The sequence below is a fragment of the Chelmon rostratus genome, chromosome 11, assembly GCF_017976325.1.
Source record: "Chelmon rostratus isolate fCheRos1 chromosome 11, fCheRos1.pri, whole genome shotgun sequence".
NCBI lineage: Eukaryota > Metazoa > Chordata > Actinopteri > Chaetodontiformes > Chaetodontidae > Chelmon > Chelmon rostratus.
Genome location: NC_055668.1, coordinates 9,094,024 through 9,120,958, shown reverse-complemented (window position 1 = coordinate 9,120,958; position 26,935 = coordinate 9,094,024). Strand labels below are relative to the sequence as shown.

Sequence of the window (26,935 nt, the reverse complement as noted above, 5' to 3'; positions counted from 1 at the left end):
CTGAGCGGGGCCGCCGCCGCTTTCAGCGTGGGCGACAGCTCACTGAACCCCGGAGGCGTGAGACGAGCCGTGCGTCTCACATCGTTTGTCACCTTTGAAGTCAGCCGGCTGCGTTCAGTTTGGGCACAAGCGGAACAATGGTGCCACTGATGATGACTAACGGGATCTCATTACTTGGTTAGTGTCATGACATTTTTCGCATAATCATTTTTTCAAAGATGACTTGAGGACATTTTCCGGTCCACGGTGCAAATACATTGTTCGGTTGTGCGCATGCATGATCCTCGATGTTTGTGGCCAAATGGCGCGTGACGCACAGCTCCGGAAGGACCACGACAACAGAACACCAGCAGAGCCAAAGCATCGCAAGAAGCGGAAGAGTGTTAAGATTAAAAACCACATGCTCTTAAAAGTGAAGGAGTAGGATGTCACGTGAGAGATGGTTTCATTTTACCGCATCACGGTCTCTGTGTTTAAAACGTGTTTAAAACAAGCCAAACAAACCCCTCACAGGGTCATCATTAATGGTATTTTCCAGCTCCGGGTGTCGGAAAACGTCTGGCGCCGCGGGGCGAGCTTCCAACGCGATTCCTCGGAGTAATTCTTAGAAATTGGGCCCTGAACCCACTTCAGCTGAGATGTGACTCCACTGTGCCCATCTGATGCCCATGTGTGCAAGAAAGCACATGTGAATGTGGTCTGCTGGATGCTTACTTTTGATTCTAAATAAATCCAGTGGCAGTAGCTGGAGATGAGCAGCAGGGAGTAATTCAGCACCTTTGATGGATGATGTTCCATTATTATATTTCATTCAGTCATTAAAACCTCCGTAATTAAACTGCCCAAATATCTGATGAGGCTCATCAAATATCTGAATTAGGCTAAAACAAATGTTCCTCTAGTCATCCTCTGGACTGATGAACTACACCACATTGGCTACTTCATCACGCTCTCTGCTAACAAGTAGTTCCCTGTATGCGGCCTTGCTGCAGACTCCAGTTGCAGTCCAGGCAGAGCAGAGCTGTCTAAACCATGTAAATCTGTTCTTTGTCTGCCTCACTTCAAAAATCCCTTTCCAGAATAGAAAAATCTTTGTCTAAATGGAAAACAGAGAGCAGGGAGAATGGCTCGCCTGCTTTGGACACAGTGGTGGACATCAAAGGCGTAGCAGAGGATCCCCCTTCAGAATAGCAGCTACATGCCATTCCAATAAGTGCAGTGTATTTGGATCTGCAGTTCAAAAGAGGCTGGTGCAGGCAGGCGGGCAGGTCTCTGGGGCCTTGCCACCAGTAGTCTGGTTGCACAGATGTTTTGAATGCCAGCGCGGACCATTTGCCACTTCTGCTGAAGCTGAGGGCAGTTAGAAGTGACCGTGGGGAGCTTTGGCGAGGCATGTGCTTCCCACCTTGCCTGACAGTTAACTGTGTATTACCATACTGTTTTGTTTTGTTTGTTTTTACCAGGAATTGACACCTCTGGAGCAGCCCATACAAATCTTGATGATGACTGTTTCTTTTCTAACCCATCAGAGCCCACCCATCCATCAACATTATGCAGCTCTTTCTCACATGCACTTTAAAAAAAAATGCTATTTTACTGTTATATTCCTTTTTCATATTTATATTTCTTGGCTTTCAGTACTTTTTAAAAAAATCTTTCTTTATATTTTCTGCACACTATGTTTACTGTTATGCACCAAAACACCAAGCAAAACTCCTTGTATGTGAAAACCTACCTGGGAATAAACCTGATTCTTTTGATTCTGAAAATATCAAATGTTTTACCAGTCTTCCAAATTATCTCTGAAAAGACTGACAAAGTAGTCTGACTGCCAGCATGGTTGTTATGATATGACGGACCTGTTCAGATAGAGATTTATTCAGCCACATTGTGCTTTTCTTTCCAAAAAATAGCAATTATACACGCAGGTTTGGGGTCATAGAAGAGCTCCATCAATTGAACCATATTAGTACTGAATACTGACTGAAGCAAAGAGGAATTTTACAACAGCCACCAATATGAATGATATCTTCTTTGAACTTCATTCTCAAATATGAGATTCTGAGAACGAGCATTTTCCTGCAGTGCCACTGTACAGAAATGTTGCTGGTGAAGCGTTTGCCTTGCTGCACAATCACAGAGGAGCTTAGTGTTGAGTTTCTCTTTACACACATCTGCCTTCTGCTGTAAACCCACATGCATTTAACAATGTTCACGTTTGGACTAAAGGTGAACGTAAACACCTCAGGACGTCAGCGCACCCCAGTGCAACATTTGAGGCCACCTTCTTTCCCAGATCTCCCCCCCGGATCTTTATGGAAAAGTACCGTACGTTGCCATGACATCACAGATTTGAGGATTAACAAAACTGTTTTCTATTGTTTCTGGCTATAGGAGCCAGATGTGAATATTCACTTACAGTATAGAGCGTAGATTTCAAAGGTTTTCTTCTTTAGGGATGGATTTTTCTTTAACTTTTTTTAAAAACCCTTTTCTGACTATGTTTGCAGTTCATCTATGTTTTTCAAAGACTCCACATTGCGTTTGAATTCCATCGCGTAAAGTGTTGTTTAGAAGAGGAAAATACACAAACACGGTAAGGTCCCGAGGCCAGACAAGTGTCGACTAGACCCGATCTGACACACTGTGAAAACACATTTATCATCCATCTATAATCCTTCCTGTGTTAATCAAGTGATTACCCCATACCACGAGAATTTAGAGTTCAGCTCTAATTGCTAGGTTAGGTTTCTGTTGGCTCAGGTGCTGCATACTCTGCATGCTTACCTTCACAACCCTCACGCAGTGTGTGTGTGTGTGAACGAGAGCAGCAGGTCTTCACAACATCAACAATTAAGCTGTTAAGACTTGGTGAATATGAGCAGTCTCACCACAAAACAAGCCATAACACCTTTTTTATTCAGCGTGGGGGCTGTTGAGATTTAACTGCGTGTCAAAGAAGTAATTGCTGCATGATCTATTATTTACAGGAAGGTTATCATTTACAGTGGAGATGAAAGTGGTGTCACACTGAGGACATTTTTATAAAAACAGCTCACTTTGGAACACCATAAAGGCGTCTTCGTCATCAGTTGAGCGTGTGTAGTGTAAATACATAATGTGTGTCAGGAAGTGCACGCAGTTCCAAAGGGAAGGTTCGGGACATTTAGAAGCCTGGCATTTGGACAGTAAATCAACCTTTCAACTCCTAAAAACATTCAGGAAGGTTTCATACACAGCATTTGCCTTTTATTAAAAAAAAAAAAAATAGAAATCAGCAGACTCAAAATGTTAGTACAACAGTACACCAGAGGGGAACATTTCAAACTACAAATGCCATTTCCCTTTCTTATAACGACTACTTCATGTTAAAGACCTAAATGGGACTCCTCACACAATGCTCTAATAATAACTACCACCAGCATTTTTAATAAATGGTGGCTGACATTAATTTATAAGAAGCAAAAAATGCTTCCATAAAAAGTTTTCAACGTCTAAATATAGACATGAGTAAATAGCGTAACTGTGTAGAAAGGCTCTTTTGAGCTAAAAAATTAACTTCAAATGTGAGTGCAGAGAAACTGAACTTCGAAGCTGGATGTGATTTGTCTCAATATGAAACTTCAAATAACTAGATATTTTACAGGGTATTTGAGTTCGGGACTAATCCAGAAGTTCTTGTGCAGTCATTTCACGTATGTGTTCACAAACAAATGTATCCAGAAATATTTCAAGAGTTCATATAGTTGCTCTTCTTAAGAAGCACAAATAGGTGTGCTGTAAAATCACAGTGTTATACAAACATATAAAAAGCGGCAGCAGCCAAACATTTGGCCCCTCTTGTGCTGGGAGACGTGGCCGTTTCTCTACGTCGAGTGTTTATGGGTCTGCTGCAGCACGGACACTTAGACTAAGATCTGACACTGTGAATTGAAGGTGTCAAAGGTCATATCAGCTGTCCAGCTCAAAGTCTGGCTCATCGGAGAGGTCAGGCTGAGAGGAATATTTCTGCCGTGAGAACTTCAGACAGAGAGCGTCTCCCACCTCGTTCAGATGGTGCAGCACCTGCGGATGATGGAAAAGGATCAGAACATGTGTGCATATGTTTGATTCTGGTAAAAAAAAAAAAAAAAACACCCTCTAAGGCCTCAGAGAGGAATTTCATGCTGGTAAATGTTTTTTGTATGTGTGTGTGTGTGTGTACCTCATCCAGCATGGCTCTGGTGTGTGCTGCAGACAGACAGAAGCGAGCTCGGGCCTCGCTAATCGGCGTGGCTGGAAAGCCGACTACCACCACTCCAATTTTCCTCTCTAGCATTTCTCGAGCAAAAGCCCTGATCAGCGGCAAAGAACATGAACAAATATCAGTTTTAGTATTCTGTATTGTTGACTGTAGCGACAAAAACTGCCCTGTTCATGCCTTTTCAGAATTACTGAACAGTGACAGCAGTAGTCTATAAAGTCCATAAAGCAGATCACCACACCAGCTTTTGTACAATTGACTGGAAAACAGCATCTGGCATCAACAGTCACCTACCGAATACAAACCTGCACAACAAACTTATCTCACATTTCTCACATACAAGGTTTGAAGCCTCCAAAATTTGCAGTGACCCCACGAGCCACCTCTGAATCAATTTGCCACTTTGCCTCCTCGCATTAAAACACATGAGGAATGTTGCTCCTTCCAGCCCCTCCAAATCCTTAATTACGTGATAATTTCTGCAAAGCGAGAAAAATTAAAACGAGCACATAACTGACAATTTGAAGGGCTGGAAGCAGCAAATCTCTGATGAGCTCAAACTTTAACGAGGCAGTGAATAACTCGTCATTTTGTGGCTAAGTGGACAGTTTGGAGGATTCCAACCTTAAAACGTGCTCTGAAAATGATTTAGTGAATGTGACACAGCAGACGTTTACAGTTCTGCGTGTTTTAGGTGATTACTGGTGTGTGTGCAGCGCTCCGTGCAGAAGCTCAAACCAGCTTGTTAGCATATGCTATATGCCATTAAGATGATGGCAATCCAAAAAGGCTCACAAGTAAATGGCCAGAAATAGGTTTAATATATAGAGCTACTGATACAATAACTTCATACAATTGTTGAAATGCCCAATAAATTAACACAGAAGTTGATATTGTGGCAATATATGAAGCAGCATCGATTATTGCAATTACTGGGCAGGATTGGCCTTTTCATGGATATTAATAGTGACTGGCATTGAAAGACAACTTTATACTCAATTGATTATACCTGAGTACAACAATCCAGGGTTATGCGTAATCAATACCTGATGTTGCCTCTTAAGTGGTTACAGAAACCCAGTCTGCACAGACGCAGTCTACACTACTGATTCATGGAAACTTTAGAGTGTTTACTATGGCAGCCGTCCAAATCACTTAAAGATGATACACAGCGAGCTGACTTGAAATTGCTTGTGACAGCAAGGGATGGTGAAATTGATATTTACTGTTTCAGATTTAGTCTACACACAATGAATCGTGTTTTGGTGAGAGTTTAAGTGTACTTACACCACTTTGCCTGGCATGTAGAGCAGGATTGGAACCACAGGTGAGTCATCATTGCCGTAGATGATGAAGCCCATCTCCTTCAGTCTGGCCCTGAAGTATCTGGTGTTCTCTGCCAGTTGGCGGACCCGTCTAATGCCTCCAATTAAAACAAGGACACCACCAGATGTACATGAGTAAAGCAGCGTCTCATTGATATTTCCTCCCGCATCTTTCCACTGTCCCCTGCAGGGAGGGACATCACCTGTCCGTGGTTGCTAATGTAGTTTGAGTTCTTTGCAATGCCATCTCATCATGAGTCCTGCACCTCCATCTGGGCCATTCCAGCCTCCACTATGAACTTGCTCGTGATTGCAAACTCAGCTGCAGCAGCAGATGGTTCAGTTTTGGTATATGCGCTCGCACGTTGCCAGAATGAGGGTTTGCAAATTGGATACAATGAATTTCGCGCAAAATGAGTGACTGTGGCCCGCCGCTGGAGCGTAGCCGTGACTGAAACAGAATACAAATAATGCCTTAGTATCACGTGTATTTCAGATAAATGTATTAGAAAAGAAATGAAAGACTGCAGAGGTGGTCTGTCCTGATAAGCCCCTGTGTTTCCAAATGAGGTGAATCACTGGGGAGCCTGGTGCGCCGTGGCTGCGGCAGAGTTTGACATGGCCCAGCCTTGGAACACAGTTCTGTTTCCCTCTGATTACCTGGAAACAGATTGGCACTTCTTTCATGGGGACGTAAGAGAGCACTTTAAATCCCCTTATCTCAGCAAAGAGAGAGAGAAAAAAACCCCCCATAACATTCGGGCATCTGCCAAAAAGCACAGGCCCCATTTTGCAAATTGTCTCTCTCTGCTAAGATAGAGGGCGCGGAGGTCAAAAACCTGCTGCCAGGCACAGAAATCACGTGAGCCGGTGAGAATGTGTGGATGCTGCTGTCTGTCGGAGTTTTTCCAGATTTCAGAGCTGTTGGTGTGAAAGGTGTGAAAGGTGTGAAATTCAACATCAGCGAGAAAGATGAGTTGGACAGACGAAGACTGAGAGGAAGAAGCTTATCGTGCATTTATGCAAAGAGCATGTGACGTTTCTTGTCACACTGGGCTTTTATGGTGCTGTGATGGACATTGGAGCTGATGTTTTGACAGACTGCACCGTTTGCACTGTTCCCTCCCCTCTATAAGACAGGTCGAGACTGATTTTTCAACAGCTATTTCACTGGGCTACGTCAGATGCAAAGCATGTCTGGTTCAGAGCCAGATGAGAAACTTACTCATCCCTTGCATGAAACTACTATATACCTCAACAAAAAGACACCAGGCTTTAGTCCTTGGAGTGATTAACCCATTACAGCAGTCTACGACCGACATGTGTGTTCTTGCATGCCGCACAGTTTACATGCTGCCTATTTTTGCCTTATGGTGCACACTTCAAGTCCTGTAGATCTGAGTAAAGTGTGTAATCATCTGCTGTTTACTTACTGTACCACTACTACCCCCAGCATTACATGTATTAACACTGCAGTCCTTTTATTACAACGACAACCAGAACTACAACTACAATAACTCAGGAAGAATTGCTTGGCGGTATTGCGACTGGTCTGGTAATGACTACTTCCCTGCCCTTGTGTCGGATGCCATTAAAGCAGAAACTTTTCAGAGGTACAGCGTTCCTCGCAGCACACACATGAAAATGATTTCCTCCACGTTGGGGTCACGTGTGCTCGGGGACTGCACGTCCTCCCTCTTCTCTCTCCCACTGCAGACCCCTGTAATTGCTACCACATTTTCTGACCAAGCAGCTGTTTGTCTTTCCCTGCAGGTCTGGACTTACTCCTAATGTTAACATTGGTACTGTCCTCTGGATTTGGTTTGCTATTGTTTCCATAAAAATTATATAAAGGTGTAAAGATTTTTATAAGCCAGACATAATATTTGTCTGTGTAAGGAATGTCGGGTTTTGACGAGTATGCGGATAACGAGGCTGAGACTGAGGGTGACATTCGCTGGAAGGAGCTTGGACACTCACCCTCTGTGCTCCCATCTTTTCCCATGATGCACTTCATGGCACGTATGATCTGCTCAGTGACAGGGGGGGACATGGCCGAGGCGTACACTGCACTATGAGAATGACTACGCAGGTAGTCCACCAGCTCCTGCAATGTAGGACACAGTGTCACACAGATGGTCAGCAGAGAGACTATACAGTATGTTTACAATCTATCTTTATTAAAACATTCAGAAAATGTGATGTTAATGTTAATTAGTGGTTAATGTCAGATCTTATATATAACAGAAGTGTGGCCCTGCACTTATATTTCAGCACCACTAGAGCGAGCTCACGTATAGTCAACACCTGACAATCAATCAAAACACCTCAAGTCATTTCTCTGTCACGACGAATATCTTGACTGTAAAAAGCTATAGATCCTTTCCTGCTCGCCACTCTGAGAGAGCCAGAGTGCTCTCTCTGAGAAAGAACCCAAGCGGAAATGAGCCACAATGAGGACTTGCAGGGCTCATTTTTCCTAAATGTCAGCACGAGATTAATTCTGCAAGTGGCTGTCAGGAGAAGAGCAGGGTTTCAGGAAACTGATTCAGTCATGGGTCCCAACAGCACGTGTGTGTGTGTGTGTAAGTGGTCTGAGGCTGGGAGCGGGCCTGGAGCTGTGGTGGGCTGCTGCTCGGTGGCTGAGTGGTGGCCAGCGGGTGCGGGGTGATGACACGTAGCCGGAGATGCTGTCCTGGCCACCATTTCCACTCACCGCCATCTGTCCCCACTGGGCGGCGGCTGCGGCTTCCTCGCACACACGAGGGGAAGGGATTTTAGGGGAAATGCTCAAATTCAGGATAAGAACCTTGAAACAACCTGACATCTGTTTTTGTTTAAGGCGGGGGATTTTCACCGCTTTAGGGCCCCGCAGGATTTTGGTGCGACCAAGATAAACCAGTTAAGAGAACATGTCCGAAATCCATCTCGCATCTGCGGCATGGACTGACAGCTCAGAGTGTTTCCTCAGCCGCACGGTTGCCGCAATACCGATGTGGCAATACACGTCCACAGTGCCGCAAAGTAGGAGCGGTGCCAGAACAGCACACACACTTCTACAGAGTTCAACGGATGTATTTAATACCCTAATTTCAGAGGAGTCAAGGTTTTGAGAAAAGGGTTAATAAATAAAGCCTCCTTCATGCAAGGTTGAAGTGATTTAGGAGGAGCTTGCAGTGTATTTATTGGGGTATTTATTTTTGGTACTCTCATAAAATAGCTATAACATGACTGTTTTCCAGAACACATCTGCGGAGTCTTTTGTCGGTTGACCCGAATCCACTGAATGGAGGATTTGGGGGATTTCACCACAATAACAAATACGTCAAATCTAAAGGCTCTCTCTCTCTCTTCCTGCCTGTTTCTTTGTGGAGTTTACTACAGCCAGCTGTCAAACAAGGCAGAGTGCTCATACTTCAAACATCATCATGCTTGTTAAAAGTCATCCTGTTAAATCTGGAGCGCAGTTCTGACGCCTGCCACAAGAAGGGGCTGGCCCTCTGCCAGCTTTACCTTCTTATTACGGCAGAGCGGGGCTGAACCAACAGAAGGCAATGGCAGGAAGGTTCCCTCTCTGTATACCTAATTCAAGCAACATGGCCGTTTCCTCTGTTGCTTTCTAATCAACTCCTACAAAAGCGGTGTGGTTATGTACTAAAGTGTACTTTTTAATGGAGTAAAAAGGAATTGCTGAGGCCCGGAGTCACAGCCTGGGGAACATTTGTTGGACACATGAGAGCTACGAGGGAGGCGGGGTGTGAAGGAGTGTGTATGATTGAGTTGCATGCACCTTTAAAAACAGACCTGGGTAAAATAGTACTTGAAAATACTTTTAATGATGTGTTTAAATGGATTAATGTTGTTGCACTGACAATGAAATTCAGCTCAGTAATTTGATTTTTCTGAGTATGGTAACGGCTGTTGGAATTATTTCAGTGTGATTAATCCCACCTACATATATCTATCACTGCTTGGGTCCAGGAGGATGATTTTTGCACAGCAACGAGACTAATTTCTGCCTGACTGGAGAATCAACGGGTCTTCTGCTGTGTTTAGTCCAGTCTTATACAGGTGGGTGTAGAGGGAACTGGAAACAGTGACAGAGCGAACACCACACTGCTCTTTTGGTTTAAAAATACAAGTAAAAAAGGAATGCACTGTCTTTGCTATTAGCTGTAGTGCCATGACAGGACAGGTTGCTGTCTCAATATCCAGTCTGGGGTGTTCTGGTAAGCCAGCGTCCTTCATCGGTCCCAGCAGTGTTCCTTTAGTGCAGGAACAGACTCCCAGAAAATTTATTCCCTCTCTACTGCCAGCTATCTAATAAAACCAGAAGGCTTTAGGTGACATAGTGTTCTCAGTAGCCTTACCTTTATAATAAATGTGTGGAAGAAAATTAAGTTCAATTACTTTCACTATAAGAAAATCTAAAACATGAATATTAACTACAAATGATAAAATTAAAGCAGAGAAAGCTGAAACAAGAAAGCCAAAGAGCCACATGAACCTTTTTCCCTGCGATATAGCCTCCAGCAGCCCCAAAGCTCTTGGTGAAGGTGCCCATCATCATGTCCACATCGGCTGGGTTCACGCCAAACAGCTCGGTCACGCCCCTCCCTGATGGTCCCACCGCTCCGATACTGTGGGCCTCGTCCAGGTACAGATACGCTTTGTACTTCTTTTTCAGCGCGACGATCTCAGGAAGTCGCACCACGGAGCCCTCCATGCTAAAGACAGAGAATCACGCAAAAAAAGAACACAGTTACACAAGGAACAACGAGGGCACGCACATTTCATCAATTATAGATCAAACTCTTAAAGTGATTAAGTTTAAAAGGAAGAGAATCTGCCCCCGACCTCTAAATGCATATTACATAATTTGACATGCTCCAATCTTCCAAGAATCTTTCTGTCGGCCTCCTTCACTTTACTCCCACCTCTCTCCCGTCTCTTCCTCTCCTCTGACGCGAGCCTTTTAAGGCTACAAATAGACAGCATGAGTGAGTGCACGGCTGGGGAATAGAGCGATCCCAGACCTGCTATCCTTGCTATGGCTGACAACGTCTGCAGCCCAAATGACATAAGACAGGGTTTCACCAGGACCGATGTGGACATCAAAGGGGCGCCCAGGATATAGCTGAAGCTTGCTGACTCTTTATCCGAGCCTTTTGATGTTACAGAGAGGCTCCATTTCTGCAATGTCTGAACCTGATATTAGCCATTACTGTCTGATAAAAGCAGTCCAGTAATGTGCAATTAAGTTGTCTCTCAAATTAACAGCATTGTTGTGGAACTAATAGATAATTAATACCAACTGAATTCCACATTCAAGGTTTTCCTCTTCATTTGATAAGAGGATTGTCGTAAAACAATGACGGAAACTTCACAGCTGACTGACTGTGATTGAATGTGTTGAGGAAAAAATAACATGTTGAGTATAAACACATTGAATACAACATGCTTCAGTTCAGAAGGGCCGATGTATGGAGGGTGCGACTGAGGGCAGAAAGGGGGAAGAAAGGAGAAAGGAAAATGGCCGTGATAAACAGTTGGAGCTGGGGGTGTAGCCAACTCAATCTCTGTGGCTCCATTTGGCCTTGATTTGGAGCTAATGAGCAGATGGAGAGGGTCACTAAGACTCGGGATAGCTCACTGCCGGGAGAGACACACAATACCTTTCTCCTCTCTCCAGTAATCAAACGGTGCCCAACCACACACACACACACACACACACACACACACACACACACACACACACACACACACACACACTATCTATTATTCAAGGGTAAAGAGGGAAGCAATTGAAAATGTGACTATTACAGTAACTGCTAAACACAGAGTAGAAGCTCTCTGGTTACAAATGAACCTACCTGAGTCCGACCACCTGGAAGCTCATACTTACCCACACACCCATACTTACAGAGATTGATACAACAACACAACTGATGGAAGATATGTGCCTAGAGCAGCTACGCTAATAAGTGTGTGTGTGTGTGTGTTGTATAATGACAGCTGACCTATAGATGCCTTCCACCATGATCAGGATCTTCCTCCAGGGCCTGTGGGTCCGTGGCTGCCCTGAGCAAACCGCCTCTCTTAGCATCTTCTCCAGACTGTGCATGTCTGACACAAACACACACACACACACACACACACACACACACAGGAGACGGGGGAGCAAAATAGAGTGAAAAAACAAGTACTCAATAACTTTATCTACATTCAAACCTTTTTGATGGGAAAAACAAAGAATTCAACATGTCAAATTGTTTGCAATAGTAGTTTAGGCTTGTACTATGAAAGCACACCTATATGTACAGAACATATACAGCATATAGAGTGTCAAATCACACCTTGCAAGGAACACCAACTAAGCAAACAACAGTAAGAAAAGTTCTAATTTCCACAGGGCAGCGCAGTTGACAGAGTACACGAGGCACTATTTTATCTGCCAGAAACACCTTCCACAAACTACATACAGGAAATACCACTGCAGTCTGATGCTAATGAACACCTGCAAAGTTTGTATCAGCAAGGATTACTGACTGAGCTAAGTATGGGTTTGGCCAGTGCAGCCTGCATGGTTGCTTAAAATTATGATTGAAATTTTCACAGAAAGAATTTCCCTGTGGCATTTAGAGATCATAACAGGCAACCGTGACTCTGACTCTGCTGCACACCAGCAGATGGCAGTATTGAATAGCTGTAGTTAATCAGGAGCATTATTCACAGTATCACTGCAATCCAACCAATTTCAAGCCGAGCAGGGAGTAAACCTGTCATGGCTAATAATCTGTCATAGATGATCAATATTGCTGCCTCAGCACAAACACAAGTTGACTTAAGAGGCAGCACATGCTCTTGTGATAAAATCACTTCCCGGAGCTCAATAGAGCAGAGTAAACGTAACATTATCAGTATCAACACTGAGGGAACAAGCCAGTGAAGGAGCAACCCACAGTAGCTTGCTGTGTGCACAGACAAGAATGCGGGAAAGATTATTTCACAGTTAAGCACCGATTTAAAGATAAGCCACGGCCTGATAAGAGATATGGCATGATAGTGTGGAGGAGGATGGTAGTCTTCTTCTGCCTCTACACAAGACATGTGCATACAGGTGTGACTATCCATAGTGTGTTATTGTCTTTGCATCGACCCTCGGGGTGCACAAATGCTGCGTTCCGATAAATACATGGAATTATTTAAAAGAATAATTCAACTTCAAAAGGAGCATCCTTTGTCTGTGACTACGTACTATAAACATACAAGTCTGACTGGACAAACCTGTTCATCTTGTCTCTGGTGCAAAACTTCATGTGTGTTAAAGATACACCAAGTAAATTTTTCAAATATCAAGACGGATTGCTTATCTGTTGTTGTGGCTAAGTTAATAGGCATAGCCCTCTTAATAAATATGGGCCTTGTACTAATAAAAGAGAGTATTAGTGTCTGGTGCTAGAGGTATAGAGGCAGGGAGGGGTCAGCTACTCAGGTGCCTGAGGGCTCTTTGCCTTTAGACAGGCCTCTGGGATCTGCTTGGAAGACCCATAACTGACTCTGCTTGTACCTGTCAGGACACATTTGCTGCCAGAGGACTGGCTCATTTGTCCTGTCTCCTGAAAGTGCAGTGGCTGTTTCCAATGCATGCAATGCTGTATCATTCATGCTTAATAATTCTCCCTTGTCACCTATTGACAGTATGTAATTTGACAATATGATAGAGAACAGACTGTTAAATGAGATGACATTTTCATTAAAAAAACAAACAAACAACTGTTTTGCTGCTCTGCTGCTGATGGATAAAACAAAGTGGTGACTGTAAACTGAAGCCATTTCATTAAAGCTTTTATATTAACTGCTCCAAACACAGAATGTTAAGTAGGTCTGTCCAGTCAAATCCTGTACCACACGGAAAGTAGTGCGTTTCTCAGCAGTAACAGTTTGGAATGAATGCAAGAAAAACTGGATATTGTGAGAAGCGGTGGCCGGCCAAACAGGAATTCAACCATCATTAACAGATAATCTATGGCAAAATACACCTCAGTGCTATCAACAATGTTGACTGGCAGGAGCAAAGGACGCTAGGCACCAAAGATGCTGGCAAACTGAATTGATTGAGATCTCATTGTTTATAATTTACATAATGCTGTGTATTGTGTTGTTGCAAAACAGAGGCGCTGTGACTTCTGTTCGAATGAGACTTCCTGAACTTACTGTTGTGTTTGAACACCCGGATAGTCGCTCCTGACAGTCTGGCTCCTAAGATGAGAGATGTGTGATTGAGCTCATCGCTCAATATCAAACAACCCTGGAAATCAGCAGAGAGAAAAGATTTTATTCAAATTCCTCGTGTAATAGCTGAATCACATGTTCCTGCTCTCTTAAAAAAGAAACAAACTCCACAATGCTCCTATATATACAGTCCAGCAATATATGGGAACTCCTTCCAGGCCATTTCAGGTCACTACCTCATGAAGCTGGCTGAGAGAATGCCAATAGTGTGCATCAAAGCAAAAGCTGGCTACCCTGCAGAATCTAAAATACAAAACATATTTTGCTTCGTTTCCACTTGTTTAGCTTACTAAATGATTCAATATGTGGCATTTCATAATTTCGATTTTTCGGTATTAATCTATGATGTGGAAAGTAATTACAAAAAAGGAAAAACACTGAATGAGAAGGTGTCCAAACCTTTGACTGGTACTGTACATTCCACTGACAATAAGGCAAGAATCATTTATCGCTGATAAGATGATCAAATTTGCACAGACAGTACGTGATGCTGTTTTGGATTTAGTGGCAACTTGTAAACCATAAAAATATTATCAGTAAAATTATACATGGATCAAAATCATAGCAGTGTGTGCTATCCTCCTATAGGATTTTATTTATTTTCTGAGAAATTGCTTGTTTTTAACATACTTCAGCATATGTTTTGTTGTTTGTGTTCTCAGAGGATGTACTGTATAATACTTGTTGCTGTGAAATGATCCACTTTGCCAATTACATGTCAACCCATTCCTATTGTCCTGTCCCATCCATGCCTCAGTCATAATCACCTCTGCCTAGATTCTGTGCATGATGACAGTTGTATGTACTGCAAGTTTTTAATGAAGTTTCAACAAATAGACACACCACAATTTTCATAATGTATGGTACTTCATATTCCATACAAATCGGCATGCAAATTAATTCAGCCGTTTCTCGAAATTCTCTCCAGTGCATTAGCATATTTAACACTGAAGCTCTAAGCATTTGACTGCGTTAGTCTGAATGAACTCTTGTAGAGGGTGTGTTGACACCGTCTCACTGACAGATTACCCTCGGTTTGGCCTGGGGTCCAGCTGGCCTGGTCCCTGGTCTACCAGCAGCTGTCACTCTAATGTAGTTCTGCCTGCACAGCAAGGCCTGTCCTGGCACAGCCTGTCCCTGTAGGATAGAGTTGGCAGTGTGGGTTGACCCCCAGCCCCTGCAGGGTTACTGTGGGGGCTGCAGCCTAAGGGGCTGCTACACCTCTTGGTCTGCATAAACGACCCCGTCCTCATCACTTAAACAGTCAACCTCCCCTTCCTCCTGTCCAGTCCAATCACAGATATTCATGCTGTGTGTTGCCCCTGGTAACCCATGGCTGTCCATGTGAGCCGAGCTGGTGTGCCGACAGGCCAGAGTGTGGGTAATCATACCCTTGAGTGGTGCTCTTAACAAAACCTGCCCGTCCTTGTCTATAGGTCTGAAAGTAGCTACGCCCACAGTCTTGTCCTCCTGGCTACTGTAATGTTTAATTATGATTTTAATTAATGGGGGTGGGTTAGTTGTTTGCAGCTGAGTTTAGTTTATTCATTAATTTAGGCCATATGCAAGACAGGAACAAAGCTAGGGCTAATTAGATTCATTTCTGCTGCGCTGTCAACATTACACCCATAAAGAGTAGGATTTCCTATATACAGAGTGAGCATCACAAACCTTGCCAACAATTGCGGGTATGTTCATTGAGTTGGTGGCGAAACCCATCCCAAAAGTCATGGAGGACTCTACTCCAAGGAAACTGGCCACAAGTTGCTCCAGCTCTTCATGGATGCTCAGGTTACCTACAAGACAGAGATCACAAAAGGATAAGTCACCCCAATAGGATCACTAGGCCTGCTGGTTTATCTGGCAGCCCTCTACTCCCTGGGTTTTCTGGTCTTTGTCATCCAATCACAAGTTTTGAAAGAGATGAATAAAAAGCAAGAGAGCAACATGCGAAAGCCGGGACTACCAGCACACATGGTGTCAGCGCCTCGCTCTCTCTCTAGGGCTTTAAAGAGATTTATAAAGATTCAAGATGTGGTAAATTTGTAATTTAGTTCAAGTACCCTGTTTGTGTCAAGGCAAGTGCAAGGTCTAAAATGGTTCTGCAGCACATTTTGGGACTGAGGCAGTTGATACAACCCAATGTGACAGGTCCAGGGACCAGAATTCATTCAGAAAATTGATCAAATTGTAATCTGTCACCTGACATGGTGTTTTCTATTTTGTGCAATAAAAGTTACATTTTTGGGTATCTCTGGGGTGCTTTCAGTATTGCGCTTGTGGTCAGCTAATATAAAAAGAATTACTGTTATAATTGTGAGCTACAGGGAGAGAGGTAGGCAGAGAGAGGTTCATATATTGTATAGTGTATTATATTTCTGCTGGTTCTGGGCAATGTTATATATATATATATATATATATATATATATATATATATATATATATATATATATATATATATATATATATATATATATATATATGGTGCAAATATAAAATACCATATGTGTTCAATACATTCATTACACTCTACACTTACTACAGCATTACTGAAGTAGCTACTAGGTATGAAACTATCGAGTTAAAGGAGTACTACGCCAGATTTTCCAATATAGTGACTCATACTAAAGTAATCCTTCTCAATCATCACTTATTACCCGATAGAGGTGTGGGTGGGGTTTTTATCTGCAGAGACTCTGCCCTCTGCCTGCATTCTCTTCTTATTTTGCTGTGGTTAGGATGTTTCTGGGTTGCAAGTTTGGGCAGCGGGTTTGTAGCCCCCAGCCAGTACCAGTGTGCAGAAGAGGTCTGGACTTACACAGCGGCAAAAAAAAAAAACACAAGTGTAACGATGCAGCAAATGAAGAAGAGAAGGAGAGGATGGGGATGAAGAGTGCCGCAGAGGTGGCCTGTTTTCTCTTGGACAGGGAGGTGCCGGTGGTTAGCTTAGTTAGCTTGCTAAAGTATGGCCTCTTTCATTACAACAATGCAACGTTCCCACAATAGTAGCTTGCAACGTACATACAAGCAGTGTACATACACACTAAGTCCTACTATCAACCAATGCAAAAAAATTGATGTTTGACAAAATAACCCTTGAGGTCTTTAGTGCTATGTTTGAGCTCTTTTTCTGTCTAACATACACGCAATGGCAGCTATCACAGCAGGCCCTAACAGTGACCTAGTGAGTTGATCTTTGGAGCTCAATGCTGGTAGTAGTTGTGAAAATTTGTACATTTATTTTTGTAACTGTAAATTCAGTGCTGTAAGTTTTCATATACATACTTGCAGACATTTTGGTGCCTGCCTGCAAACTCTGTTGAGTCAGGGAGAAGGGGCCAACCTGCTTTGTATACCTTAAAAGTTACTCTATAAATACTTGCAACACATTAGTGATGCAGCTAATAACTGCTAATGAGTGCATTAATAATTGAGTATATCACCCCATTCATTCTCAATATTTCAGAGACTGTTACTGTAAAGGCAAAATTAGCTACATCACTATATCAAATACAGTAAAAATCTCAGTAAAACAATGTCTATTAAAGCATATTTGAATCTAGTTCTTTGAAAACTACAAGAGTCAACTACAGTCAATACCAGCGATGTAAATAAATGATTTTCAGATGTCATCATTAAGGCAATCCTCATAAGAAAACGGTGCATTAATTGCACATCATTGTAGTCATAATCAATAACAATCAGTAACCACAGAGCGCAGGCATTAAAAAGTTCAAACAGACTGAATGTTTCAGGAAGGACTGGAAAATGGGTATCGACAAATGTGTATAAACCATAATACAGAGAAGCAGCTCCGTCTTTATGGTGATTCCCATGCAGTGCTTTCCATCAGGCCTTGCGCCAAGTCAAATCGATTCATACATTTCCTCAACCACTCAGGCTCACGGCCCCTGCTGGTATGTTCAGCTTTTATGATCAGACTGCATCAGACTTGCTCTCTATATAGAACATTTTGCTTAGCCGTGGCTTCATAGAGACGCCCTTCCTCCTTATTGATATGCTAACCTCATAACGCTGCTCTAGGTCTGGATACTCTTTAGGTAAGAGAGAGCTGAATCCTTATTAGAGCTCATTCACGTTGCTTACCTGAGCTAGCCGAAATACAACGATACCTACATGGTCATAAGCATCTCATTGAGCTCGGTCAGCTGTCCCATGAATGACACCTTTCTGCCAAACCTTGTTGACTCTATTTCCAAGCAGGTTTACAAGCATTACTGTGGAGAAACAATAAAGATGGGGATTGCAAATCTCCAAGATAAATCAGACTCTTTCATTGTAAACCTGTGACTCAGGTTTTCTTCAAAGCCTTTATGACAAGACGAGAAAAACCTAGCCAGGGAGAGTTAATCATTTCTATCACTAACCTCAACTGGAGTCTCAACAGACAAGTGCAGCATTTACATCTTTGTTTTAACGTGTAAAACAGCCCTTCTACATTGGTATATTAGTGCACACATAATAGTGAAATACTTGCTTCACTCAGTATTTCTTCTTCATTTTGTTCATTTCTTCATTTGAATGACATCATTATCTCATTTACTATATGTTAATGATTGCAGGAAAAGCAGGAACAGTGAGCTATCCATTAGGACAAATCCATGAATGTTTGACATGTCTGTTTATTCACAGGGCGTGCTGTCAGTGCACTTTGTAACTACATTCACATCAATAAGAAAAAAGCTTAACATTGAACTGTAGTTTCTAAATGTGTTTAATGTCAGATAATGCTGAAGGAGAGATGAGATGAAACACTGGAATAAATGGAGTGCTGGTAAAATTTTTACGCAGAGGATTTTCTGTGTATCACCAATACACATGGCTGCTTGTGAACTAAAATACTGGTGATGGTTGTGGTGTCACTCTAACTACAGAGATACTGGGGTCTTTAATAATTGATGCTTAATAAGGTCTCATGGGAGAAATGGTTGTTATTCCTTAACCCTCTTGGTGAGCCAGCTGAAACGCAGATCACAAACCCAGGGAGAAACAGTCCCATTTTGAAAGAGAAATAAACATATAAATAAATCACACGAATAAATAATGGATGGTGTGGAGTATGTGTGTGTGTGTCTGGGAGGGGCTCATGCTTGCACTGTGACATACAGTACGTACAACTAGAGATCACGTGCCCTTTAATTCCTCTGGTTTTCTCTGTTCTTGTCAAACTGCTGATATCATGCAGCGCTACGCAGCGACTCAACCTGCCCTGAGCTCGATGTCAGCTCACTTTCTGCTAGCCTGCTCTCAGTAGATATTCAGCACAGTGGTGTCAGAAGTGCCATAAACCAAACATCATTGACAGAGAGAAAAGGAAGTACTTTCCTCAAGTAAAGTTGTGCAAAGTCTGGCCTGTTCAGCGAGCACCATAATGTTTATGGTTTTGACCAGTAAACACACAGCCAATGGCCGATCATCAAATTTCACTGCTGCAATATTGCTATGCCGGAACATGTGATCCTGGCGCACCCAGCTTCTTTAAACATCATAAGACGCCAGGTTGAAGTTCAGAAGATAAAACACCAATTTGAAATTCATCTGAAGCCACAATCCCACTTTCTGATCCGTGCTGTTCAAACACTTCCATCACACATATTCCCTTTGCATCCTGCCTAATGTCCAGGGTGTTTCATAATGTTAAATTCCACTATGATATAATTTCCCTGACTCCTCGATGTGGACCAGTATGTAATGATCTCAGCTTATGCCCAAATGGTACATAATTCAACAAAGGGTGAATAATTCATATAACATTGCAGCCACTGAAAGATAATTAAACACACGGGCAGTATAATTCACGAGAAAGATGATAAATGACGGCATATGTGATGAGGGAGATGAAGTTTTATTTCCAGTTTGATATTAAACCTATTCTGTGTCATCAGGGTCTGCCAGAGACTTTTAAAATAGATGCCCATGTAAGAACTGTAAGAGACACTAACATTTGCTCTTTAAAGCTGAACTATGAAGTGGACATTTTTTGCATAAGATACAATTATTTCCTGTTTTCAAACCATCTTAAGAGGACAAGTTCCACACAATAATTCTGCACAACTGCACACTGACCACAAACTCACCTATTTCCTGCCTTGTGCTGCAAACCCCAACCCCATACTGGTGTGTTTTGTCTGCCACAGTTTTCAGGAAATCAGCGTTGTTTTCAGCAAAACCGAGGTAGTTGTAAGAGCCCATGTTGATGACATTGTGTAATGTCCTCCCGGTTAACCTGCAAGCATGTAAACATTAGGAATTACTTAGCCTCTCTATTTTTTTTCTACACGTACACACTCTCAGAGAATTAATTAGATGCTATAAAAAGTAATCGACATTCAATTACACATAATTGCTAATCATAATCTTGTTTCTTCATCATGGTAAACAGCAGAGACTGTGTGTGAAGGCAGCATTTGATATTCCTGTTTCCTTAGACACTTATAATCAAATACTTGTTTTAGCTAGAATCAAGAGATTTTGCTGCCTATAATATTATAGTCTGCTTGTAACTCAATAGAGAAGTTGAGGTAAACACTAGATATCACATGGCCAGTCAAGAGTGTCAAGCCTCATCATTATACATGAGTATGAGAGCATTATAGAGAACTGCTCCATTTCATCAACTGACCTACTTCTTCTCACTGCTCATGTAAACCTGCACACCACTACAAAACCCATCCACATGTTTACCTATTTACTGCACGTCACCACAAAAGACAAGCATACTGCCCCATTTCTGCTTTTTCCAGTCACATTAAACCTCTTCAAACATGCAATCCACACCTACCCCCCTTTCCCAATTCATCATGTCATATTCCCTCCCCCTGGCTCTGTTCACATTCCTACTCATAATATAACATATAGAATATACGTCCTTGTGCAGCACAGAGGCATCTCTATATCCGAAAGATTCATGACTGATACATCCTTGCTGAGGGCACATAGCCATGTGGTTTCTGACTTTCCCCATTAGCTCAAAGAGGAAAAACTTGATCCAGTCCATTAACTTTTGGTTGTAGTTTCTTGCTCCAGAACAGAGGTGATTACTGGCCTGTCAAAACATTTGTATATATATATGATTATGAGTCATCTACACTACACTATCATAGATATTTGGACTACAGTACCTGAATGTCCAGTTGTAGTCATCGGACACCCTCTCCATCAGGTCAAAGACAGGTCCAGGCAGGCTGCAGACGGGACGGTTCCAGTTGTCTCGTACCCTCATGTACAGGTTTCGAGTGTAAAAGTTCTCAAAATCTTGATACAGTGACACGAAATCCTGAGAGCAAAGAGCAACATTTTCAATAAGCTCACAGTGAGCCAGCAGCAGGATGTCACAGATATTTTCTGTTTGCAAACTGAGATTAAATGTAGACAAACATGATTTGCTTTAGCTTTGTCACCAGATATATTCCATTTCCCATCTAGGCTGCCAGGTAAGCAGGGACTCCTCCATATAGTACATGACTTTCATGTGTTTCATGCTCTAACCCTGTGAGACCACACAGGTGTTCACTATATTGTGTCCACCTGTGTCCCCTAACAGGGCTATTTACCAAGATTATTTGGACCATTGCCTTCATTATCCTCTCTGTGTGTCTGATCCAAAGAAACCATCATTCTGACAGAGTATACATAGAGTAACGATCCTCTTCCGTCTACGCCATACTGTAAATGAGTAACACAGGCGGCAAACTGCCTGGTTATTCCTCCTGGAGAGTGTTTTATTGTCTCTGCCTATGGACATAGCACCTTATCAACATAACAACAAAGCACGGTCACGGCATTTGTTTTAATATGGTTATTTTTTTTTTTTAAATATGAGCCACAAGTAAAAAAACATTAACGGCTATCAACTTATCTGAACCACGATTTCTGGATTGAAGAAATCAAATCTATGTTAATCATTGGCTCTAATGCGGCAGTGCTCAGGCCTTATCTGGAATCTGAAGCACAGTAACAGAGAAAGAACTTGAATCCTCTGAGATTTAATTAGGTCTTCAACAGATATTCTCTGTGGTGTCCTGTCTCACCCATGGCAACAATATGGTGCAGAGAAACAAGAAAGAAGAAGGCAGAGAGAGAGCTTAGGAGCAAAAATTGAAATAATTAGGGGGAAACAAAAAGTGTTGACACCCAAGGCATACACGCTCCTCTTCTCCAACTGCCTGGGTGCATGTGCGTATCTACAGTGTGTGTGTAAGCCTACAATATGCCTATGTTTGTGCTGATTGCACGTTCTACCTACCTTCTGTTCCTCTCTTTCCTGGGCGAGGTGGCACTTCTCTAAGCCCACGGCTCTGAGGAAATCTCTGAGGTAGCCAAACAGGGTGACAATGCCAAAGCCCAGGTATGTCATGACAGCCACGTAGATGGGCGCCTGCTCAAAGGACTCCTGCCTGTGCTGCCTGGAGGCGACACCAGTCCCTGGGCCATTTTTCTATACAACAAGAGGCCCACATAAGCTGTCTTACAATGCAGACAAGACAAGAGAGAATACCGTTTGAATAAAAGTGGCTCCATTTCAAACAAAGAGTCGTAGGTAACACACCAATTAACCAAAATAAAAAGGAGACAGGCTGGCCTACTGGTGCACTTTTGCAAGTCACTAACGCCTAATATTCAACACTGAAGCAAGAAAAAATGGAAAACTATCCATAGTAGTGCTACACAAAAAAAAAGGTGCAAAAAATGTGATTGATTTTGGTCATTCTTATTTTGTGTAGATTAACCATTATGACTGATAACTGTACTTGATGAAGAGCCAATACGGGCTCATGACGCTGTGCTTTTTTTAAAATGTGCTAAAATAAAAACATGTTTGAAAGCAGTTTAAAGGGAGCATGCCGTTGTGAGGCTTTGGGAAGCACAAATCACAGTATAAACCAGCGCAACATGTTAAAATGTAAAAATGATTACTCAAGCTACAGAAAGGTAGATTGCGCGGTAAAATGCTAGCCAACATTCCCGGCTGCCATTATAATTTAAGACTACTGAAATGATGCAACTTGCTGAAGAATTCCCCAAAATAATTCCCTGCTGATTTCTAATGAGGGGGGGTTGTCCCTTATTGTTATTATTCGAGACTAGGAGTTTCAGAGCTAACATCCATTAGCAAGATAAACTGTCATCTGATTTAATAATTTACCGTAGAAAAAAAATCCAGCCGCAGCATAATAAATGATATTTTAACCCAAGTAAAGCCCAAAATGGCGGCCGAAAATAACTTTTAAACTTGACCGACTCCAAAGAAAAACATGAATTCTTTATCACTTATGAAAATATAAATGGCATCAATGCGGAGGCCGTGATAAAGGAAGCTGCGCCACCAAGGAGACATGACACTTCCGGCTGCCATTCTTGTTTTGGTTTAGCAGTTGATATCGAATGTACATTTTTTTTCTTTATCCATTTGTCCAGAAAAGTCTTTGAGGATTGTGGAAATATCTTCAAGCAACGGTAAGTGTCGCTGAACATAACGTAACCCTCACCAATTAATGCTAGCTAAGTTAACTGTTGGTTTTCATAAAGAAACGGATGCTAACATACGGTTAGCACTATAATCAATCAAATGCATTAAGTGACTTGTGGTTTGGATTCAAGATGGAGGACACCTAATATGGTTTATTACTGGAATTTAAATAACGTTACACCATGGAGAACATAAGTAACGTAAGTTAAATTCAGCTAAATATCAGACTGGGTTGCTTTGATTTAATACAACACTTGCCAGTCAGACATTAACAGGAGCTAAGGTGTTGAACTATCTGACTGAAGCAGCTACAAGTGACGCCGCGTTTTTATTACAGCTTGAGTTAATTATTAATTATATGATACAAAACAACATATATAGCATACACGTGAATTCAGAGCAACGCATTTTAAGTTGCCTTCAACAAACCAGGCAACTTTATTGACAAACTCACTAGTCAAAGTTGCGCAAAGGCTACACTGCAGACAGATATTTAACCAACAAAAGCACAGTGTCACTGCTCCCTACCTGTTCATCTACTCAGCCGGAAGGCAACGAAAACCTGCTTTTGCAAAAGGGAAGAATTTCAGGGCGGGGTCATTTATTGCTGTCCACAATGATCTTTTTAGACTAATTAAACAACTCTCTTGTAAATGACAGTTGGCACAACTTTTAGCGCCTTGAGAGCTGCTGTAGGAGATTGGAAAACAGTGACACAATTAGTTATCTTTGACGTGCATGTCGCGCACATAGCGTAAGTACGGTGTTGATGTGATTTTTGCGGGTTATATTCAGTAGGTGAGCAGTCTCTATGGGTTACAAAGTTTGTGTACGTCACTGAGCCGGTTCAGGTAAAGAGCCCTAATGAAAACATCCGCCCAAATTGAAAACAACTCTCCGAGAAAGTCGTAAAATACGCGACTCGGGAACCTTAAAGCATGTTTACGAAATATTTGGTTCACATGTTTGCTGTGAGTAAATGCAGCCGCTGACAGGCATACCTCTGTCTTGATGTGATAGCCGTTTTTCCTGACATCTTCGCATTTCAGTCCGTTCCGGTTCGAATGTGGTTTCAGGTTGCCGTTGGCCGCAGTTCTTGCCATGTTCCTGTAAGCACAGCAGCGACTGTCAGCTCTGCTTGGCTCTCAGGTAATGACCGGTGAGCTTTACTGAGCTCAGAAAGGTGACTTCCTCCTTCTGCTGCTGTGGCTCAGCCTCTGGTGATCTGTTGGTGTGTTTGAACATCGCGTGTCTCACTTCAGTTAACGCACTGTTTCGATATCGTTTAGATGTGCCAACTCTCTCTTCCCCTTTATCGAATAATGAAACTTCAGAGCATTAAGGAAACGACCGACTTCATGCATCACACTGTCTAGTTTGAACTCGTCCTTTTTCTTTGAATATAATGTAGGATTAAAATATAATTTCTTTTCTAGATTGTCACCTTTCCATGAGTGAAAAGTAACTCAGTATATTTATGTTAACTGTATTAACTGCACTTACATAGAGTTTTTAGTACTATGTGTATGTGTATTTCCATCTACTGTACCTTGAACCTTGTTCCTACTTTACATTTTTCTCCTCCATCTTGGCCACCTGGAACAGTAAAGCGTGACAAATGAATGAATTTGTATTAACAATTCATGAATGGAATATTTAATAATATAGAACTCACAGGGGCCATTTACCTGTGTAACAAGTAATTTTACAATTGATATTTAAAGTACACTTTGCTCATAATAGTTGTGTACTTATTCTGTAGCAAGATTTTGAAGACAGGACTTTAACTTGAAAGTTAAAGAGTATGTTTACTTTGAGGTATTTGTACTTTTACCCAAGTCAAATAATACATGATATGATAAATAAGGCAACTAAATAATAAATATTGAATAAATAACTGAATAATAAATGGTTTAAGGGTGTAGAAAACCTATTGCGGCTTGTTTTCAGAAGTCTTTTATTGTATCCTCTTTGATCCCAGCTCTGTGGTGGCACAGTAGGTTTACATATCGAAATGCATCAGCAGCAGTGTTTGTGGTTTAACGCTCACAGCAATTTGATTACGAAGTAATGAACAGAACCTGTCTTCATGCACTCAGAGGTCAGAGGGCAGGTTCAGCTCTGAAGCTGAGAGGGGTGAAAATCTGACTCTAGGACTCCTCAGGAAGGCAGATATTTAATAACGTGGGGCCTTGAACTCATGTTCACTGCGCTGGACTGCTGTCCTAAACGTCTTGTGAGTAATAAGAACATTTTATTGACTGCTTGTAGGAAATTGGAGTACATTTCAGGTTACAGCTCGAAGCAGTAAACAGTCTAGCTCAGTCTAATGATACACTTTCCACCCCCCACAGATACTTTGGCATTGTTTTGCAAAGACACTTTTACAGCAGGATTTGTGCTACAATTTGCAGCCACTGCAGTTATTCTTCCTAGTTGATGATTTACTGAAGTGTTATAAATCAAAGACACTGTTATCGACACAGGTCAGATCAAAATAGCCTTGGTACTTACTACTGTATGCAGGCAGTTGACAATTTTGTGTCTGCCTGCATCGTTCATATTTTCCCTTCAGCGCAAACACAAAGAGATTGTTTGTTAGCAAAAGGTCAACGCCTACTCAGTGGTCTTGTGGTGCACTTAGTTTGTGGGTGCACACTAAATCGGAATATGCATGGTATTGTGACAGCGAGTGTAGTGAGGGAGTGTTTTTCTTTACCTGTTGACATCGACCTGTTGCTGGGTCTTGGCGGACATGCAGAAGCAGAAGCAGACAGTCCAAGTGATAATGTTAAGGTGAACTCTGAGATTGGAATGCGAGTGCATGTCTGAACATAATGCTGTGAGATTAGGGAATGTCTGGATGACAGTGCACTCTCTACTTGCTTTCTGTTGGGATAGTCTGCTGGTGTGTGTTTGGACAGGGACCACATTTGATTGAAGAACTGTAATGTAAATTTTACAGCCTGTCTGAAATCTCCCATCCCCGTGTCATTTTAACACAAATCATTTATCACTATAGGTAGGAGACACGATCCCTCAGCACTGTTCACCGTTTGACAGACGTCACTTCCTTCTTTCCTAACCCACAACAATCGGATATTGTGCTTTCTCCTTGACATGTGTCAAGAGTTCTTAAGTCTTCATTTGAATTGCAACACTGGTAGAATCAGTCCCTCTTTGAATGCATTGTGTGATGTTTTGGCTGCAAACACGCAGGCCCTGTGGGATGACACATGTCATCCGCTATCACTTCAGAGCTGCCCTCACTTCACACTAACTGATGAGGGTTGGTGTTGTCTAATAACTCAAGACCCTTGTCAGGGAGGGAATGGGGAAACGCAGGCTGACATTTGCATGAGGGTAAACGAGGAAGGCTGACAGAGGAGTGCTGGGAGGTCGTGGGTATTGCAGTTTGAGTGAAGCAGAGAGAAAAGGACATATCGTGAATCCGGATTAGTCAGCCTGCATCCAACTGTTACAGAGAGAATGATTGAACAGAGGGGAGCATACCGGAGTCTTAGTAAATTAAAGGTATCCGCAGCTCTCACCTCCTCTTAGCTCAGCTTGGAGTCTTGAATG

At 42.2% G+C, this 26,935-nt stretch overlaps 1 protein-coding gene across 2 annotated transcripts; it reads right to left on the bottom strand.

Moving 5' to 3' along the window:
* Positions 1-3,236: 3,236 nt before the first annotated feature.
* Positions 3,237-24,567, bottom strand: sptlc3 (serine palmitoyltransferase, long chain base subunit 3). Of its 2 annotated transcripts, none has more exons than XM_041948027.1 (12): positions 24,355-24,484; positions 22,130-22,350; positions 21,006-21,160; positions 19,962-20,110; positions 15,535-15,659; positions 13,786-13,879; positions 11,589-11,694; positions 10,076-10,295; positions 7,549-7,675; positions 5,531-5,666; positions 4,205-4,334; positions 3,237-4,065 (listed from the first exon to the last, which is right to left on the bottom strand). In XM_041948027.1, the coding sequence occupies exons 2-12, from the start codon at positions 22,238-22,240 to the stop codon at positions 3,952-3,954; spliced, it is 1,467 nt and encodes a 488-aa protein (XP_041803961.1). In that variant the 5' UTR covers positions 22,241-22,350; positions 24,355-24,484; the 3' UTR covers positions 3,237-3,951. The 2 variants fall into 2 exon arrangements, with proteins under 2 accessions (XP_041803961.1, XP_041803960.1); XM_041948026.1 differs by having other exon boundaries at positions 3,238-4,065; positions 22,130-22,321; positions 24,355-24,567.
* Between the last annotated feature and the right edge of the window lie 2,368 nt (positions 24,568-26,935).